The sequence below is a fragment of the Dendropsophus ebraccatus genome, chromosome 10, assembly GCF_027789765.1.
Source record: "Dendropsophus ebraccatus isolate aDenEbr1 chromosome 10, aDenEbr1.pat, whole genome shotgun sequence".
Classification (NCBI taxonomy): Eukaryota; Metazoa; Chordata; class Amphibia; order Anura; family Hylidae; genus Dendropsophus; species Dendropsophus ebraccatus.
Window position 1 is genome coordinate 46,222,074 of NC_091463.1, and position 18,244 is coordinate 46,240,317.

The following is an 18,244-nucleotide window of genomic DNA, read 5'->3' on the forward strand; positions in this document are numbered from 1 at the left end:
TTACCAATCGATCTTTCTTTGTTAAATAAAAAAAAAGCATAGCAAATATAGCAAACTGGTAAGGTAACTCTGTCACCGAGCCTTCCTTATTACTTTCTGTATTATTACAAGCACCTGTTTTTGTAATTTACATATAAAGAAGATCCCTTTGATGATCTACATTTTTACTAGCAAATATAATAAAATCAGAAAGAGCTTTTCCATACTTGCCCAACATAACATTGCAATGGCAGTAGGAGGAAGATGTATTAATCCAGAGCTCAGTCGGAGTGCACAGAGATGGGCGTGAGTCAGAATACAGAAGCTGTCTGTTAGCCCTCCCTTTACTTTGCTGTCTGTTTCCTTAGTCATCTTGGGATTTCCCCTCCTTGAATTGCAGGGGGAAGTGCTATTACTATTTCCTCCTCAGTAAGACTCTTCCCCCTGAACACTCAGAGCACAGGCCTTCTCTGTGAGTATAAAGGGACAAGGTCAGCTCCATACTCCATACAGCTCTTTCTCACCTGCCTACACCTGAGCTCTATAGTGACTCGCATTCAGCATGACCAAGAAGGTGGCCGTGATCCTCTCTGGCTGTGGGGTGTACGATGGCAGTGAAATCCATGAGTCCTCCGCAGTATTTGTTCACCTGAGCAGAGATGGAGCACAGGTGAGATGGGGGGTGTGGGGTGTGGAGAGAAGCTTTATTGCTGTGAGCCGTGGGATTACGTGTAGGCCTCACATTCTGGGAAATTACTGAACTTCATGCAAGAAGTGTATTTAAGTATACCGGTGCACTTATGTAATAGACAAAGTGGAACGTCAGAGCACTTATCTGACGTATGTCTCCCAGAAGCCATGCGCAGTATTTGTTCACCTGAGCAGAGATGGAGCACAGGTAAGATGAGGGGGTGTGGGGGGGAGCTTTGTTGCTGTGGACAGGGGGATTCCAGATACAGATAAAGGCTTACAGTAGGAATGTGGTTTATTCTATAAGGGTGACTTGATGATACAACAGAATTATAATGTGTAATATGTTTTGAATATATAGTAGATAAAAAGGAGTAACAAAATGTATAATATATTTCATAAATAGATCACATATGCACATGATCTTATAAGAACATAAATAGACATGATATACACATTGTTGTCCATATTTGCCCCCCCCCCCCCCCCATTGTGCTGCCAGCTTTTGTCAGTGCATTTTGGATCCTATTAGGCTAGGTTCACACTGCGTTTTCAGCATCCGTTTAACGCATCCGTTTTTTGCAAAAAACGCATGAAAAACGGATTGCAAAAAACGGATTCATTTGTGTGCATCCGTTTTTCCATTGACTTCCATTATAAAAAAAACGGATCCGTTTTTTTTGGCGGACCAAAACGGACCAAAAAACGTTGCTGACCCTATTTTTCTGGACGTTAAAAAAAACGGATCCGTTAAACGGATGCTGAAAACGCAGTGTGAACCTAGCCTTATGGTGATAATTTCCCTCAGATGCTGCATCATTTTTCAGGCACCTCTAACTTTAAGGCTGGACCATGTGTTTTTTTTTCCAGGGCTGCATGCCAATATGGATATTGGTGTCCCCCCCCCCCCCCCTCCCGATTCTTCAATAGAAATCCTGGAATCACATGATAAACAATAACATGGCTTTTACTGAAGTGTTTATTGTGGTTCTTTACTAGCTCGAAAAATGTGTGTCTGAGGGAAGCCTTATGCGGAGAATGTGGTCTCAATACTGTAAATGTGATAAACTGTGTAATAATGAGCATTAGTGTTGCATTTAAAGGGGTTATCCCCCTCTCTTGTCTCTAGTTAAGGTGTGGTTTGCATTTAAGCTCCATTTACTTCAATGGAACTGAGTTTGAAACCCCACCCAATCTGCAGACAAGAGAGGGGGAAAAGTGGCCATGTTTTTGTAGTGCTGAATAATCCCTTTAAACCATTACTGTCATTTGCTGTAGCTTTAGACATGTCATAGTTTAGGTCAGGCCTAGTATAGTCTTAGGGGAAGATTTATGAAAGTGTGTAAATATACACCTCGTGTAAACTGCCCACAGCAACCAATCACAGCTCAGCTTTCAGCTCTGGTAAAATATAAGAGGAGCTGTGATTGGTTGCTGTGGGCAGTTTACACGCTTTCATAAATTTTCCCCTTAGTGTTCAGGGTATATGCCGGGAGCTTTCCTGGTGTACTGCCATGAATGAGGGGGGAACATAACCTAACCTCTACAGCTTCCATTTATGGCACCCCCACTTCTCTGTTCTTTCTGCACCTGGATGTGCCACCATACAATATGAGAAAGGGGATTGGGAATTTTCATTTATTACAACGGTGCGTCCTGCATCTATCAGACATGTATGGTGTCTACTGTGTATATGCCATAGTTGCCTGAGACAGGTTGGTAAAGGATTCTTATAGCTTCTATTGTTGCCATGCAGTACTTACTTTAACAATCATTTTATTTATATTTGTAAAATGTTTTGCAGACACATTTACTTTTATTATTTCTATATTTACAAGACTTCCCTTGTTAAATACAGTCAATAAAGAATACAGGGTCAAAAGTCCCAGGACACCTTTTTATTTCAGAAACAAAAGTGAAAATGACATATCTGAATACCCCAGCAAGTAATGGGTGAGGAGGCTATCTTTAACACTATGGGGGACATTTATCATCCAAAAAAGTTGCATTTTTTGGCGGAAAACAGCCAGATGCGAATACATTTATTCGCAAATGGCCGTTTTGCTAATAAATTTTCGCCAGGGGGGCAGGGAGGGGGTGGAACGGGGGGTCCGCTTAATTTATCATATTTCACACTGAAAAATGATAAGGAAACCTATGCCAGCTCTGAGCTCTACATAAATAGGCAAAATGTTGGCGATGCAGGGACGTTTTTAAGCCCAGCACAGAACACCGGACTTAATAAACGTCTTCCTATGTCTGGAACATGGCTGCCATCTTGAAAGCTGATCAAAGGCAAGTTTTTTCCAATGGAAAGGTGGTCATGTGGCATATCAAACAAGATCAGGATTGTCTCAGAAATGGATTGCTGCAAAAAGATTTGCAAAATCTCATGTGGTTCAAAACTTATCAATAAGAAATTTGCTTTATGTTCAGCTTTAGCTCTGTGTTCAGCACCATGGACAACAAACTGAACACATCAAATAGCTGTGCATTGCAAGGAACGTTCCAGGTTGTTGCAAATTTCTGTGTTGATACTGTTTCCCCAATAATAAGGCATCCCCTGAAAATAAGGCCTAGTAGAGGTTGTGTTGAATTGCTAAATATAAGGCCTCCCCCGAAAGTAAGACCTAGCAAAGTTTTTGTTTGGAAGCATGCCCGCCATTGCAGAATAGCTGCATGCAGGACACCTGCCTCCATCTCCATTGTCCCCTACTGCCAGATTTAGAGCTGCACACAGTCTGCCGTTATCCCGTCACCTGCCGCCATACCATACACTGTCCCTGTTGTGCTGTATAAGTGTGTTGTGATGAGCTCCCCCTGGTGGCCGGAAGCTGCCATACCATGTGCTCTGACCCTTCAGTGCATGTGACCTGTGAATTCTTCTTCATGGAAAAACAAGACATCCCCCTGAAAATGAGACCTAGCTCATCTTTGAGAGCAGACATTAATATAAGACACTATCTTATTTTTGGGGAAACACAGTAACTTCTGAACTATAAGAGATACTACAAATCTTATTGTGGCAATCGATTTCTCAGAGATCCAGGCTTTCATTATGGTGGCCATGTTTAGGACATAGTGTAAAAAATAGGCCTGCTGGGGTATTCAGATATGTCATTTTACCTTTTGTTTCTGAAATAAAAGGGTTTCCTGAGACTTTTGACTCTGTATAGTTTACAGAATTGAGGAGGTGACATTTCTGTAAATGTTCTATAATATCATTGGAGTTAATTTTCTTCAGCCAAAAGAGAATTCTAAGAAATTCAAATTGAGTTGTGAAATTTTTAAAGACATCCCGTGACCTCCCCACAGGCCCATGAAAATTGGCTGAAATAAGCATTATGCCAAATCTTTTAAAATTCTGCGCAGGAACACGTTTTTCAAAATGCCTGGAGATGGGGTGGGTGAAAAAAATACCATCCACTTACCCCCCGGTTTCCCACATTCAGCCACTCTTGCCCCTGGTGTCCAGTTACTTCCTGGTCTAGAGATAAAAACTGGGATGGGACATAGCAGCCCGCTCAGTTAGTCAGCAGCAGAGTCGGGACACCGCTATAGCTGCTGACTGGCTGGGTGGACCTGCCAGAGCGGCGGAATGTGTGAGACAGGTAGGTAAGTGGATTTTATTTTTTTCACCCACCCCCTCCTGGGGCATTTAAAAATAAAAGTGCCCAGAGTTCTCCTTTAATAGTCTGTCTATTTGTCCATATTTTTTTATGCTATGACTTGGTAAAATCTGTCTTGAACTGTGTTGGATTGGCATCCTCAAGCTGATCTTTCTGTACAGACCAACAACTCCACTTCATTTTTTTAAATTCTATAAAGTGTGCAAATGTCCTATTTTTGGTATATTGAGTGATCTTCCTTTATTCCTCTTTTACAGTATGTGGTGTTTGCACCCAACATAGACCAGATGCATGTAGTAGACCACGTAAAAGGACAGCCCAGCGAGGAGAAGCGGAATGTGCTTACAGAGAGCGCTCGCATTGCAAGAGGAAACATTAAAGACCTTAAAGACCTAAAAGTCAGCGAATACGATGCACTCATCATACCAGGTACAATATGTCCCCCCAAGAGAAGTTAGTAAAATAAATCATATATTCAGGAGAATTCTTATACCGCTCACTTTTTATCTCTACCAGGAGGTTTTGGAGTTGCCAAAAATCTTTCTACTTGGGCAATTCAAGGAAAAGACTGCTCTGTAATAAAACCAATTGAAGACACCATTAAGGGATTTCATGCCGCCCAGAAGCCCATTGGCCTGTGTTGTATCTCACCAGTGTTGGCTGCAAAGATCCTACCTGGATGTGAAGTCACTGTTGGCTCTGATACAGAGTGTGAAAAGTAAGTGAATTTAACACTAACTACTTCTATCTATCTCTATCTATTATTTTCTATGATGAAGCTACTTCTCTCAGTTATGTTCCTGAGTAATAAATTTGCCTGTTCCTTTTTTTTATTCTATAGGTGGCCAGATGCAGGAACAGCAGGAGCCATCAAAGAACTGGGCTGTAAACATGTCAACAAACAGGTCAATGAAGCTCACGTAGATGTGAAAAATAAACTAGTCACAACCTGTGCCTTCATGTGTAACAGCCCAATACATGAGATATTTGATGGCATTGGGGAAATGGTTAAAGCTATGCTCAAGCTGAGTTAATAAACTGAAAGAACTGCAGTATTATGTCACTAACATGTTCAGTACTGATCCTTGTATTTATTTGTTTAAAAAAATAAAGTTCCACTTCAAAGTAGAAATTATTGACGACTTCTGTTTTTCATGTTATATTGGGACACACATAATAGTAATGGCACACCCATACATATACACAAACAATTGCATAGCATGTACTTTATTGTTATATGAGAACACTTCAGGTATTATAGGTGCAATCAGCGAGTTCAGTTCTTGTTCAGTTAGATCATTACCATACCCAAACCATTAGCTGCAGTATTGTAAGATTGTTACAGCAACGTTACCATCTACTACTACTTTACATTCAGGACTCTGTTCTCATACACTTAAAGCAAATGTACCACTAGAACATCGCTTTGTGTTTTTTCACATGAATAGACCGGCGTGGGGATACCGGTGCCGCGGTCCTTTTTTTGAACTGCAGTCTATTTCCTGTGGATGGAGCCAGTTTATTCGCAAGTACCAGCCAGGCATGAAGTACTGGAGACTGGCCCTTCGGCCCTCAGTGGGACAATCTCCCCTCCCCACTGACTGTAATGGAGCTGCGTCACAGAGGGGAGGGGACATTGTCACACTGGGATCGGCAGGCCACGCCCCCAGTACTTCATGCTTGGCCAGTGATCAATAATAGGCCAGCACCCTGTGCGGGAACTGAGCAGCATTCAAAAAAAGGACTGTGGCATCGGCATCCCCACATCAGTCTATTCCTGTGAAAAACCACAAAGCGATGTTCTAGTGGTACATTTGCTTTAATATATAAACCCTTTATAAAGGCGAATGCCAAAACAATGGCATGACAATCCAATTATTTAATTAAATATTAAAGCCTAGCATTAATAGCAGCTGCTGCAGAACATCTTTGGAAGCAATACTGACAATCACCTGTATGCTGAAATAAGCTAAAGTGTAACATGAAGGAACAATAGGGTGTCTTTAATGTGTGGTGGGGACCCTTATGATTAATAATGAATCCAGCATTACTACCAGCTGCTGCATAACATCTTTGGAAGTGGACCTTATGTGGAACTGTGAAGGTGGCCATAAAGGTGATGTTACTTTGAGTAAAAACATTGTAATCCTTAAAATGGCTTTAGCCTTGTATCTGCTTCTAGAAGAAGGAGAGAAATGCTGGCAGCACGCCGATGAGCACAGAACCATGGACCTACATCGCAGCCACAATACAGATGCAAAAGAGAGACATTGTTATATAAACAATATATGGTAAACAACACGTTGTGCCAGCTTGACTGCGCAAGACAGAAAACTGCTGACCATCTATCGATTGACCTATCAGAGTGTGATATGTATGTGTCTTGCGACTTGAAACCCCACCTGTGATGAAAGTTTATATATTTTATGTGAAACTAAACAAAGCGTTGAGCTTGAATAGTAGCTGCTGCAGAAACTCTTTAGAAGCAGATCTGTTAATCACCTTTATATATGTATATTACTGAAGTGCAAAATGGGGAAATATATATGGGCAACATCTTCCATACAATATGTAATGGGGTAGGAGAACTTGCAGCTAAAAGCAAAGCTTAGCATATACAGCATTTGCATACACAAACTCACATAGCACTGACGCAGACAGACACTCCACTGACACAGAAAAACACACTCACATACGGATTCTACATATACCTACCCACTCACAGGATCGTGGCAGCAGCTCTGGTCGCTTGTGGGGGGGGGGGGGGAGGTGCTGCCAGTGACTGTGTAGCAGAGAAGAACAGAGTCTTGTCAGTGCCAAAGTGCCAGCCCATTAGCACCATGGAGACAGGCCTTGCATGTGCTTCGCTGAGGGGGATCTGCCCCATGGGCCGGATAGCATCTGCGTGGCCTGCCTTCATAGTGGAAGTTTGTTCCAAGCATCTACTACACGTTAACTCCTTCAAGACCGAGCCCATTGATGCACGGATGTCTGGGCCAAATTAGTGCAATGTTCCTCCCTAAATTTTTAATAGTAAATCTGAGCCATAGTCCTTTTCAGCTGCTTTCAGTGCCCATACACCCTGTACTAATGTATGTACCAGCAGGTGGTTAGTACAGTGATCCCTCAACTTATAATGGCCTCAGTTTACAATATATTCAACATACAATGGTCCTTTCTGGACCATTATAACTTGAGACCAGACTCAACATACAATGCTACAAACAGTCAGGATGTGGAACATGTTTATAACTAGATAATTGGCAAGTAAAAAAGGTCATTTTACTAGTAAAACCTCAGTATTACTCTAAGGCTCTATTACACAAATCGATTATCGTCTGTATTCGGCCAATACTGAGCGTTATAGCCGATAATTGCTTTGTGTAATAGAAGACAACAATCAGCCAACATGCATAATGTCGGCTGATCGTTGTCTTTCAACAGGCTGAAACGCCAACAATCAGTCTGTTCAGAACCGGCTCCAGGGTTTTGTGGGCCCTTGGGCGTCAGAGCCTCAGCGGGCCCCTTTGTGGAGCAAATCACATGGCGACAGTAATACAATAGGTCCCCCTCTGTGTAGCCCTCTTATAGATTCCCCCCTCTGCCACAGAAACATCTATTTCAGCACCTTCAGCACCTTCCTCTATAAGAGCTTCCAACAGTAATGGGACCCTCTTGGTGCCCCTAAAGTTATGTCCTTTATGCCTTATTATGTAGTTGGGATCCCATCTGTAGTTGTGCCCCCTCTCTTAACCCCTATCAGTAGCTGTGTCTTAGTGCACATATCAGTAGTTAGGCTTCCTTTGTGCCCCTCATCTGTAATAAGGCCCTCTCTTTGTGCAAAAAGAACTTTGTCCTTACGAACTGTACCACTGCCCCCAATAAACTGTGCCACTGCCCCCTAGACAAATTGTGTCATCGGCCCCATAAATCACTTTTTCCCAACCAGTGGCTCGACAGCTGCTGCTAAACTACAACTCCCATCATGTCCTGCCAGCAGTGGATGATAGAAGTTGTAGTTTTGCAGCAACTGGAGAGTCACATGTTGGAGAACACTGCACTAAATAAAGTGTTCTCCTAAATCTTTGTTTTCCAATCTGTAGCTTTTCGGCTTTTGCCAAGCTATAACTCACATTATGTCCAGCCAGCAATGCATGATGGAAGTTGTAGTTTTTCAGCAACTGGAAAGTCACATGTTAGAGAACACTGCACTAATAAACTGCTAGCAGTGAATGATTGGAGTTAGAGTTTTGCAGCAATTGGAGTGTCACATGGCCCCTAAACACCCCACACCCCACTCCCCTTTGTACGCTCACCATCTCCTGGCCCGGGAGCTGAAATGCTCTGCTGCTCTGGCCTTCTCTAATCAGGTCTGGGCCAGGGCTTAAAGGTGCAGGGAGTGCAGATCAGGCTGATCTACAGCACGGAGGAGACACTGGCTAGCCCGGCAGGGAAGTGAATGTTCCCTACCTCCAGCCAGTCTCAGTGAGGAAAGAAAGCAGCCCTGGCCGGACTGGGCCCCTTGGGATGCTGTGGGCCCCGGCACTTGCCAAGGTAAGCCGGGTGCTGATGCCAGCCCTGAGTCTGTTAATGATCTGCTGCAATTGCCCCTTGTAATCGGAGCGTCGGCAGCAGACAGCTGCTGTCTCCTATGGGCTGCCCGAATGATCTAATGATCACCTGGGCAGCGCCCCCCCCCCTCCCCCCGCTGTTACCAGCTCCTCCTCGCTCTCTGTCGGCGCGTGTAATAGCCCCGGCAGCTTTGGGTAAACGAGGAGCAAGCGAGCGCAGACCTGACAGGTTGGCACTTGCTCGCTTTCCACATCACCCCATGTAATAGGGGCTTGAATTGCATGCACTGATTGGTTGTCTACTAGCGCCTCTCTAGTAGTACAGTGTGATTCTACATGTCCTGTACTGCTCTTTATCTGCTAATTGATTCTTTGGGCAGAAGGTGAGGGTGACCTCATTTTATATTTCTGGGACCCTGTGTGCACTGAGCTGGACCATGTACACACTTTTGTCCTCTACAATAAAACTAATTCATAGTACCTTCTGGCTGTTGTATGTAAGGACTTGATTTATTCTTATTAGTTATCTGCTTATTTTTTTTTAAATCTTAATATTTTTTTCTTATTTTGGGAGCTTCAGAACCTATTACCAGTTTTCCATAGAGTTTTGATCTCCAGATACAATATACAGTAATACCTCCGTTTTCAAAAGCTTTGGAACTCGAACTGCTTGATATTCGAACGAAAATTTACCCAGAAGTAGTGTTTGGAATTCTAATTTTGCTCGGCTTTCGAACGTTTTTCGAACGTTTTTGCGAGCGTGGATGGTGGGTTGTACCTGGCGAGTTAAGCAGTGGTGAGGCTTCACATACAGTACAGTGCTGTATAAGACTGCTGGAGTTCATATACAGTGCAGTAGTAGTACAGGCAGTGCACCACCATCTCCCATACATTACAGTGCTTGGATGGGGGGGACGCTATACAGTAAAGGATGAGTGAGGAGTTGGTGACTACTGTACTATAATTGCTGGTTCTGATGAACATTTCTTATGTTTAATGTCCTGTACAGTATAGTGCTGTTCTGTACTGTACTGATTATACTGAGCACTTATCAGTGTAATAAATGAGTACTGTAGGTAATTATTGGTGGCTGCTGGAACCAATTAATCACATTTACATTATTTCCTATGGGAAGACACTGCTCGGTTTTCAAACTGCTTGGTTCTCAAACTGCCTTCCGGAACCAATTAAGTTTGAGAACCGAGGTACCACTATATTTTTAACATACAATGGTCATCCTGGAACCTTTTAATATTGTAACTTGAGGGACCACTGTACATTTATTTCTTTTTATTACCACCTGCTCAAGCATACAGATCCAGTCCAGACAGCCTCCTAAATAATTAACAACAGTAGGAAAATAGTTACACAAATAAGGATCCAGTGGACAGTACTGTATATGTAGAATGCAATGTAGTTAAATATTTTACATACATGTTGACAGACTATGATATGAATGATGAATTATCTACCATTATTTCCTTCTCCTCTAAGCACCACTTTCATGTTACCTGAAGCAACTGAATAATTCTTGTTGCTTAAAGACATGTACATATTAGATGGAATGTATCTGTTTCGTCACTGTATATTTTGAATACTATGTAAGCTTAAAAAAAAAAAAATCTATAAACATAGCCTATATTTTAGCCTAGTTTTACATTGCCTTTTCTGTTTCTGTTAAAAATGTGGGAGAACCCGCCAGGGGTGCCGCGGGACCCTGATGGGAATTGTGACACTGCCACTTTAATATTCTTAGAAGCTGAGGCCACGCAGCTTCTAGGGATATACAGATTGGTTTGATGTTCCGCCCGCTCACACAGTGAGCAGGCCGAACATTCCATTGAGCAGAATGTAGGAGCAGGACCTGTCAGCGTATTGCTTCTACATTCAATCCCATAGGCCGCCGGCACTTAATGCCAGCAGCCTATGGGACTCCGGGACCTCTCCAGCAGGCGTGATGATGTGATGTCCTCACACCTGCTGGAGGTTTCGTCCCTGCGGCTCGCAAGATGAAGCCCAAAGAGGAAGGAGAGCTGCTCCCTGCAGCCACACAGTCCGGATTAGGTGAGAAGAATTTTTTTTTTGGTGCACAGCAGGTGGGGGCACAGCATGGGGGACATTATTACCAGGGGCAGGCAGGGGGGGCATTTATACTGAGGGGAGCAGCATGGGGGAAATTAATACTAGGGGCAGGCAGGGGGGACATTTATACTGAAGGGGGCAGCATAGAGGATATTATTACTAGGGGCAGGCATGGGGGACATTATTACTAGAGGCAGAGCAGGAAGGGGGCATTTATGCTGAAGGAAAAAGCATAAGGGGCATTATTCTGATGAAAGACACACTAGGGGGTATATTATTACTATATGAAGGGCACAACAGTTGCCATTATTACTATGTAGGGGCACAGCATGGGGCATTATTAAATATGCGGTGCCTAAGATGTCTGTCTGGCAGGTATTGAAGAGATGAATTGTAGCTGGAAGAAATCGTCACGGTGGTCCGGGCCGGATGGAGAGGAAAAGGGAAAGTAACGTCTCGGATCAAAGAAGACGTCACCTGTGAGTCATTAAATGGCGGTTTTTATATTGTGTAGAACATTATTTAGTAGGGGTGCCCCGAGCTAAATTTTTTTTCTAAGGCAGTGCTTTTTCGACTGGAGCCTCACCCAACAGACCAAGGCAATACCTGGGCCTCACCAGACTGACCAAGATGGTGCCTGGGCCTTACCATCTGTGGTGAAAGTCCATTTAAAAGCTGAAAATACTGCTAGGGCTACCTTTCACCTGTCTCCTAAGCTTTATATGCTAATAAAGCAAGTATAAAATACATTAATAATGTTTCTAAAATAGAGATTTTTGCAAACAGCAAAAGGACTGTGCAGATCATAGTTATTTGTTTGAAAACTGTCTCCCCAGCTGGGCCTCACCAACAACTAGGGGGCACCTCACAGTTTGAGAAGCACTGTTCTAAGGGGTGCCCCAAGGTGGAAAAGGTTGGGAAGCAACCTAGAACTCTAGAACATAAAACATAGAGGATTGTGGCAGAAAGAGACCACTTAGTCTATCTTGTCTGCACTTTTAGTATTTCCTTTCTTAGGATGAATATATGTTTATCCCAGGCATGTTTAAATTTAGTTATTTTAGCACAACTTGTTTGCTGTATCTGTATAACTGGTACATAGGCTTCTATTATAAAATGTGTGCCCAAAATTTTTTTATTTTATTTGTTTTAACCCTAAGTTGCAGAAATATGACCTTTCTGAGGCTATTAAAGTTATAAACATGTAAAAATGTACCTTTCCCCTGCATCCTGGATCCTGTTTTTACCTCATAGCCATTGTACTGTTATGGGAAGAGTGGGTGGGTCAGCCTGTCATTCAAGTCTGACTGAGAGGGACAAGGGCACAACCTGTGTGACTGGATGCCACCATGTCCACACCCACAGGGTAGGAAGGGTGAGTTAGAATATTGCTTCGGTGCCATTCTCAGTTGATTTTTCACCAAGTATGGACTCATATGGACCTCATCCAACCAACATTAAAATATAATTTAGCAGATCTTTTAGGTGCTGGGGGCAGTTTGTGGGCCGAAGAGGTCCTGGAAGGTTCCCTTTAACCCCTTAAGGACGGGGACCATTTTCGTTTTTTCCTCCTTGTGTTTAAAAGGCCATAGCACTTGCATTTTTCCACCTAGAAACCCACATGAGCCCTTATTTTTTGCCCCACTAATTGTACTTTGCAATGGCAGACTGAATTTTTGCATTAAGTACACTAAGAAACCAGAAAAAAATTCAAAGTGTGGTGATATTGAAAAAAAAAACAGCATTTCTTTTATTTGGGGGAACTGTGTTTTTACGCCATTCGCCCTGGGGTAAAACTGACTTATTATGCATATTCCTCAAGTCGTTACGATTAAAACGATATATAACATGTATAACTTATATTGTATCTGATGGCCTATAAAAAATTCAAACCATTGTTAACAAATATACGTTCCTTAAAATCGCTCCATTCCCATGCTTATAACGCTTTTATCCTTTGGTCTATGGGGCTGTGTCAGGTGTCATTTTTTGCGCCATGATGTGTTCTTTCTATCGGTACCTTGATTGCGCATATACGACTTTTTGATCGCTTTTTATTACATTTTTTCTGGATTTGATGCGACCAAAAATGCGCAATTTTGCACTTTGGGATTTTTTAGCGCTGACGCCGTTTACCGTGCGAGATCAGGAATGTGATTAATTAATAGTTCGGGTAATTACGCACGCGGCGATACCAAACATGTTTATTTATTTATTTGTTTACTTTTATTTAAAACCTGGGAAAAGGGGGGTGATTCAGACTTTTATTGGGGGAGGGGGCTTTTTACTATAAACAACACATTTTTTTTTTTTTTTTTACACATATACTAGAAGCCCCCATGGGGGACTTCTAGTATATATACTTTAATCTCTCATTGAGATCTCTGCAGCATAGATATGCTGCAGAGATCCATGAGATAGGCACTTGTTTACTTCCGGCTGCTGCAGCCGGAAGTAAACGAGTGCCGAGTCAGGGACGGCGCCATCTTGGACGAGTCCCCGGCCGGCATCAGTAACAGAGATCGCTCCTCCGGGACAACTTTGACAGCTGCCTCCGATTAGCTAATAGCGGCGGTCCAGGGCTACACGCGGCACTTCAAAGCGGGGCCGCCGCGCGGCCCCGCTTTGAAGTGCTAATGAGGACATATGACGTACCGGTACGTCATATGTCCTTAAGAGGTTAAAGGGGTTGTTCCATAAGATTTTTTTTCTTTCACATTAACTGGTGACAGAGAGTGCCAGAGATTTGTAATTTACTACTTTAAAAAAAAATCTCAAGTCTTCCAGTACTTATGAGCTGCTGTATGTCCTGAAAGAAGTGGTGTATTCTTTCCAGTCTGGAGAGCAACAAAGGTTTTTTATGAGGATGAGAAATAAATAACAAATCTCTGGTACTTTCTGGAACCAGTTGTTTTAAAAGAAATAAAAATTTGGTGTACAACCTCTGTAAAGTTGATGCTTCCTACAGTTTCACAACTCTCTCTCTCTATCTAGTGGAGGTTACACACTGCTGTATAACTGTTGGACTGTCCCCATAGACTTCTGAAGAATTATTTCCCTTCACTGGACTGGCACACATTCATAGAAAATGGTTTTACGTGAATAATGGAGATGCATCGATTTACATTAAAAATAATTTATTTTAAAGCAGTTCATAAAATACTAACTAAGGACAATACAGTGGAATAACTTAATATTTTACAGTACAATGAGTACAGTACAAGTAAAAAACAAAGGAGTTATGTTAGGATACGTTCACACTGAGGAAAACAAGCAGAAATTTTGAGCAGAAGAATTGACAATTGACAATTCTTTTTCTGCAGATAGCAGCAGAGAGCGGAGGGGCCCTATACATAACATTGAGACAGTGTGGCAGGCATTCTGTTAAGAATTTCTACCTGTTTTCCTCAGTGTGAACATACCCCAAGTAAGAAGCTAAATATGAGGTACTGCAGTAGTGTGACAGCGCTACCAATAGAAGTAACTGAGCTTCATACATCAAGAACATAAGATACTTATGACCTAACTAATGGGATGTAAGGAGTGTTATCACTGTAGGAAATGCTTGCTGAGACATTTACCATATGAGCTAAAGGCTGTATAAATAAATGGACCGAAGTGTATAATCCTTCTACACATGAATTTTTAGTACTAATATTTGACATACATATATCTAATATTAGACACATATATCTGATATAATTTCTTGCCTAGCAAGCAATTAAAATGTCTTAGTGAAGAATGAAGGAGCGTTGTCTTGGAAGTACTTATATTCATCTGTTCCAGCCACCAGGACAGTTGCAGGAAAAGTCCTTGGACGTTCTGGGTCCTGTAATAGAAAAGAACTTCAGCAGAGGTTGTGATAACTCGGGTAATTTCACAGGCTGTCCTCTATGCCCAACAGTGTTATTAAGATTATCAAGAGCATACCATGAAGGGAAGCCATAACCCTTCACCACCAAGTAATGGGAAAAGGAACTGAGACTTGTAAGCAAACAAGTGGTGGAGAAGTGGGCACAGTTTTTATTTTAAGTGGCCTATGTAGCCATTTAACCATAATGTCCAAACATTAATTCTGATATATCTCCTATTTCTCTAAATGGCAATTCCATATCTCTTTTTAATACAAACATTATACAGCGCCCTGGGATTTGTCTGCCTACCTTAACAGGATAAGCCACTGTAGGAACATAACGGATGACAAATCCACATCGTCTTCTGTCAGACATGTTGGGTTCACTGGCATGAACAGTCAGACCATCATGCACCTGTCAGAGTATATTATTACAGAAATTTAGTTTAGTACATAAGTCTTACATATCACACTTGGCAATTCACATTCAGCGGTAGCTGACACATGATCATCACTGTATGTCAACTAATTCTGAATACTCATTGCTTTTTTTATCTGCTGAATTAACCCTGGATTCTGGATATCCCACACAGTACCCATACAACTAGTCAATAAAGCAATATTCTAGTTAAGATATGGCTGTAGGTGCACAACTAGCACCAATACCCTTTAAAATTACACTTTTATTCCCATTTACTATATATTACCTGACACTTGTCAGGTATGTCCGTATTTTGTCACAATAAGTAAAAGTATAGCCTTTTCCCCTTGTATCAGAAACTGACCCTACATTTATTTTGTTTCAGTAATTTAGGGAGCAGCTTTAATAGAAAATAAGTAGATGTGATAACTACTTACAGACATCTGACCAGCTTTGAGTGGACACTCAACCAAGTCTTCTACATTGACCAGGTGCTTTGGAATCTCCTGGTTTGCTGTCAGCATGTTCCCGGGTATTTCAGCAGTTCTGTGTTCCAGGATGCCTTGCTTATGACTCCCTGGAGAATTACACATCATAAACAATATATGTAAGTTCTGGTGGTAATTCAAATCAAGAAATGTTTCTGATAGTATTAACCATAAATGATGTGAGACCTGGAATGATTTGTAGGACTCCGTTTTCTGAATCAACATCATCAAATGCCAGCCATACTGAAGCCACTGGACCTCCTTCAAATCCCCAGTATCTGTAAAGGTGTAAGAAGTCATATTTTAATTACACATAAAATAGTCCCAGGTGGAGAGACTGATGCACTTGGGGACCAAGAAAGGCCCAAACCAGCCAATTTACATATTTCTGTCTATATCTCATAAATAGTGCACTGCATCCGGATAGGGAAGGAAATTGTAAAATCAGCATTATTAGCCATCTAGTATTAGCTATCTAGCAGCCAACAGCAAGTTTATATGTGTGAACCTGCCGTTAGTTTCCCTTTAAGCTATGAAAGCTGATCTGAGATTGCTATGGAAAAATTACACCAGTTTTTGTTTTACCCACATTGTTAAATGTGGGCCATTATCTAACTATCACAAATGCCTACCAGGTTTCGTACTCACTTGATATCCTGATGCCAGGCAACATAGGGGGCAGTGTTTTCTTTGTGCGGAACTTCGGAGGAGGGATATTTACATATAAATCTTGAGTCCAGAAGAATCACATTGGGGCCCAAGACAGCTGTAATTGCTTTCAAGAGATTTGGATGGGTAGCTAGGTCCATCACCCACTCATACTGCATGTGGATGTTGTGTAGATTGTACTGAGCATACTCCTTCCCTGAAAAATAAAATGTCAGAATCAGCACGTCCATTAACATAGCAAATGTTTTCTGTAACACAGATTATTTTCCCCTATTTTGATGATGGTTTATGGTGCAATAGTCTAATTTGTCTTAGTCATGTGAATACTTACCAAACTTTTCTTCCAGCTTTAAATGCTCCTTCTGAGTTTGATGTAGCTCCTGCTCATCTAATACATCAACTGCTGTCAAGAAGCCGTTGGCATCATAGACGTCCTTCAACTTGTTAGTGTCAGTCTTCATGGTGAGGTTACTAGGATGTTTTTTTCCAGCTATACCAAGTATAAGCGCTGTGGGTATAACTGTCTGCTTGAAATGCTGACTTATATACAGAATCTGTGAGGTGCACGCCCATGTCATATTCCTAGACACATGATATTTGTTTATTATAGCACTGTGTGATTTTTTTTTCTGCGCAAGAACATAGTTTCCTTGTTTCATTCTGAATACATCTCCACTGCATGATTGTTAGACTGATAACATTTCCTCCTGGAAATTCCAAAGCAATTGAGGAAGCAAATACAAGATATTTTCTAAGAGTTAGTGACTGCTCTTTTACATGTAAGACTCAAATTAGTATAATATTAATGATAATATTAATATAACAAAATAATACAGTTTCAGCTAGCTCTGATGAAACTAATATGGTTAAAATTCTACATTTTGGTCTTTAAAACTTCATGACAAAAGCAATAGGAATCCTTGGACTAGAAAATATCTCAATTAAAATTTTTGTGTTCATTTTGTACATGTTGTGCTTTATCTGGATGTTAAAAACAGTATATATATAAAAAATAGAACAGATAAAGAATACAGATTTTTGTTTTGTTTTGTTTGCGTAGTAACTAGGGAAAAATAATGATGCCTGAACCTCAGTGGTTCAATAAGTAACCCGAATAGCAATGGCAAAAACTGTTATTTTGCAAATGTCTCTAATAGTAAAAAAGACTAATAAGCTAAAATCTCTGTAATTAAAATAAACTTAAAGGGGTTACTGGTTAGATAAAATATATAAAAACTCCAAGTAACGGAAATATGGGTGCCGTCACACCGTCATCAAATGGGGTCCAGTGGTAAGAAAAGAACTAAAGTAATCACCGGCATACATAGACCACTTAGGACTAACTAATACTTAACTTTTAATTATGCATTAAAAAATACAAGACAGGTCCACATAGATAACCAAAAAACATCCACTCATGTGCTCTATATACAGTGAAGTAACCTAAAGGACAAATATGCACATCAGGGAGAAAATCCCTAGTCCCCAAAGGGACGATAATAGATAATTTGAGACTGTAGGCCAGGTATCAAAGTATATATACTAAGAGTACGGGAAAGAAAAGGAAAAGAGTGGTAGTGCACCCTACTCTTAGCCCTAATAACCTCTTGCCCTGCCTTTTGGGGAACCCACCTCCTTAATAGGGTGGCCCCAACCACGATGACAGTCTCTTCCTTATTGCACGTGCCCAGAAGGAAACAAGGAACACAGAAGACAGAAAAGAGTGAAAAAAACAGTGTAAACCCAATAACACCTATAAAAACAAACAGCAAAGGATATAGTTGCATGTGCACAGCACCCAGATCATAGGCTGTGCTCGTTTCTATACAGCACATGCGTTCATACGCTGTGCTCGTTCCGAC

The 18,244-nt window shown here is 41.4% G+C and overlaps 2 protein-coding genes across 3 annotated transcripts; one reads left to right on the forward strand and one right to left on the reverse strand.

Moving 5' to 3' along the window:
- The first annotated feature begins 390 nt into the window (after positions 1 to 390).
- Positions 391 to 5,430, forward strand: LOC138802498 (glutamine amidotransferase-like class 1 domain-containing protein 3, mitochondrial). 2 transcript variants are annotated; one of them, XM_069985881.1, is made up of 4 exons: positions 391 to 649; positions 4,556 to 4,727; positions 4,815 to 5,016; positions 5,140 to 5,430. In XM_069985881.1, the coding sequence occupies exons 1-4, from the start codon at positions 542 to 544 to the stop codon at positions 5,330 to 5,332; spliced, it is 675 nt and encodes a 224-aa protein (XP_069841982.1). In that variant the 5' UTR covers positions 391 to 541; the 3' UTR covers positions 5,333 to 5,430. The 2 variants fall into 2 exon arrangements, with proteins under 2 accessions (XP_069841982.1, XP_069841983.1); XM_069985882.1 differs by lacking the exon at positions 391 to 649 and adding an exon at positions 779 to 877.
- An 8,673-nt stretch (positions 5,431 to 14,103) lies between these two features.
- Positions 14,104 to 16,882, reverse strand: LOC138802853 (L-threonyl-[L-threonyl-carrier protein] 4-chlorinase-like). Its single transcript, XM_069986560.1, has 6 exons — positions 16,714 to 16,882; positions 16,362 to 16,578; positions 15,900 to 15,991; positions 15,663 to 15,802; positions 15,115 to 15,219; positions 14,104 to 14,780 (listed from the first exon to the last, which is right to left on the reverse strand). The coding sequence occupies exons 1-6, from the start codon at positions 16,841 to 16,843 to the stop codon at positions 14,673 to 14,675; spliced, it is 792 nt and encodes a 263-aa protein (XP_069842661.1). The 5' UTR covers positions 16,844 to 16,882; the 3' UTR covers positions 14,104 to 14,672.
- Between the last annotated feature and the right edge of the window lie 1,362 nt (positions 16,883 to 18,244).

Excerpts from the sequence above, each read along its gene's own strand:
- LOC138802498 (XM_069985881.1), top strand. The coding sequence starts at position 542 with ATGACCAAGAAGGTGGCCGTGATCCTCTCTGGCTGTGGGGTGTACGAT. Across the intron at positions 650-4,555 it reads TGAGCAGAGATGGAGCACAG|TATGTGGTGTTTGCACCCAA; the intron begins GTGAGATGGGGG and ends CCTCTTTTACAG. Across the intron at positions 4,728-4,814 it reads CGATGCACTCATCATACCAG|GAGGTTTTGGAGTTGCCAAA; the intron begins GTACAATATGTC and ends TATCTCTACCAG.
- LOC138802853 (XM_069986560.1), bottom strand. The coding sequence starts at position 16,843 with ATGAAGACTGACACTAACAAGTTGAAGGACGTCTATGATGCCAACGGC. Across the intron at positions 16,579-16,713 it reads AAAGCTGGAAGAAAAGTTTG|GGAAGGAGTATGCTCAGTAC; the intron begins GTAAGTATTCAC and ends TTTATTTTTCAG. Across the intron at positions 15,220-15,662 it reads TCAAAGCTGGTCAGATGTCT|GTGCATGATGGTCTGACTGT; the intron begins GTAAGTAGTTAT and ends ATACTCTGACAG.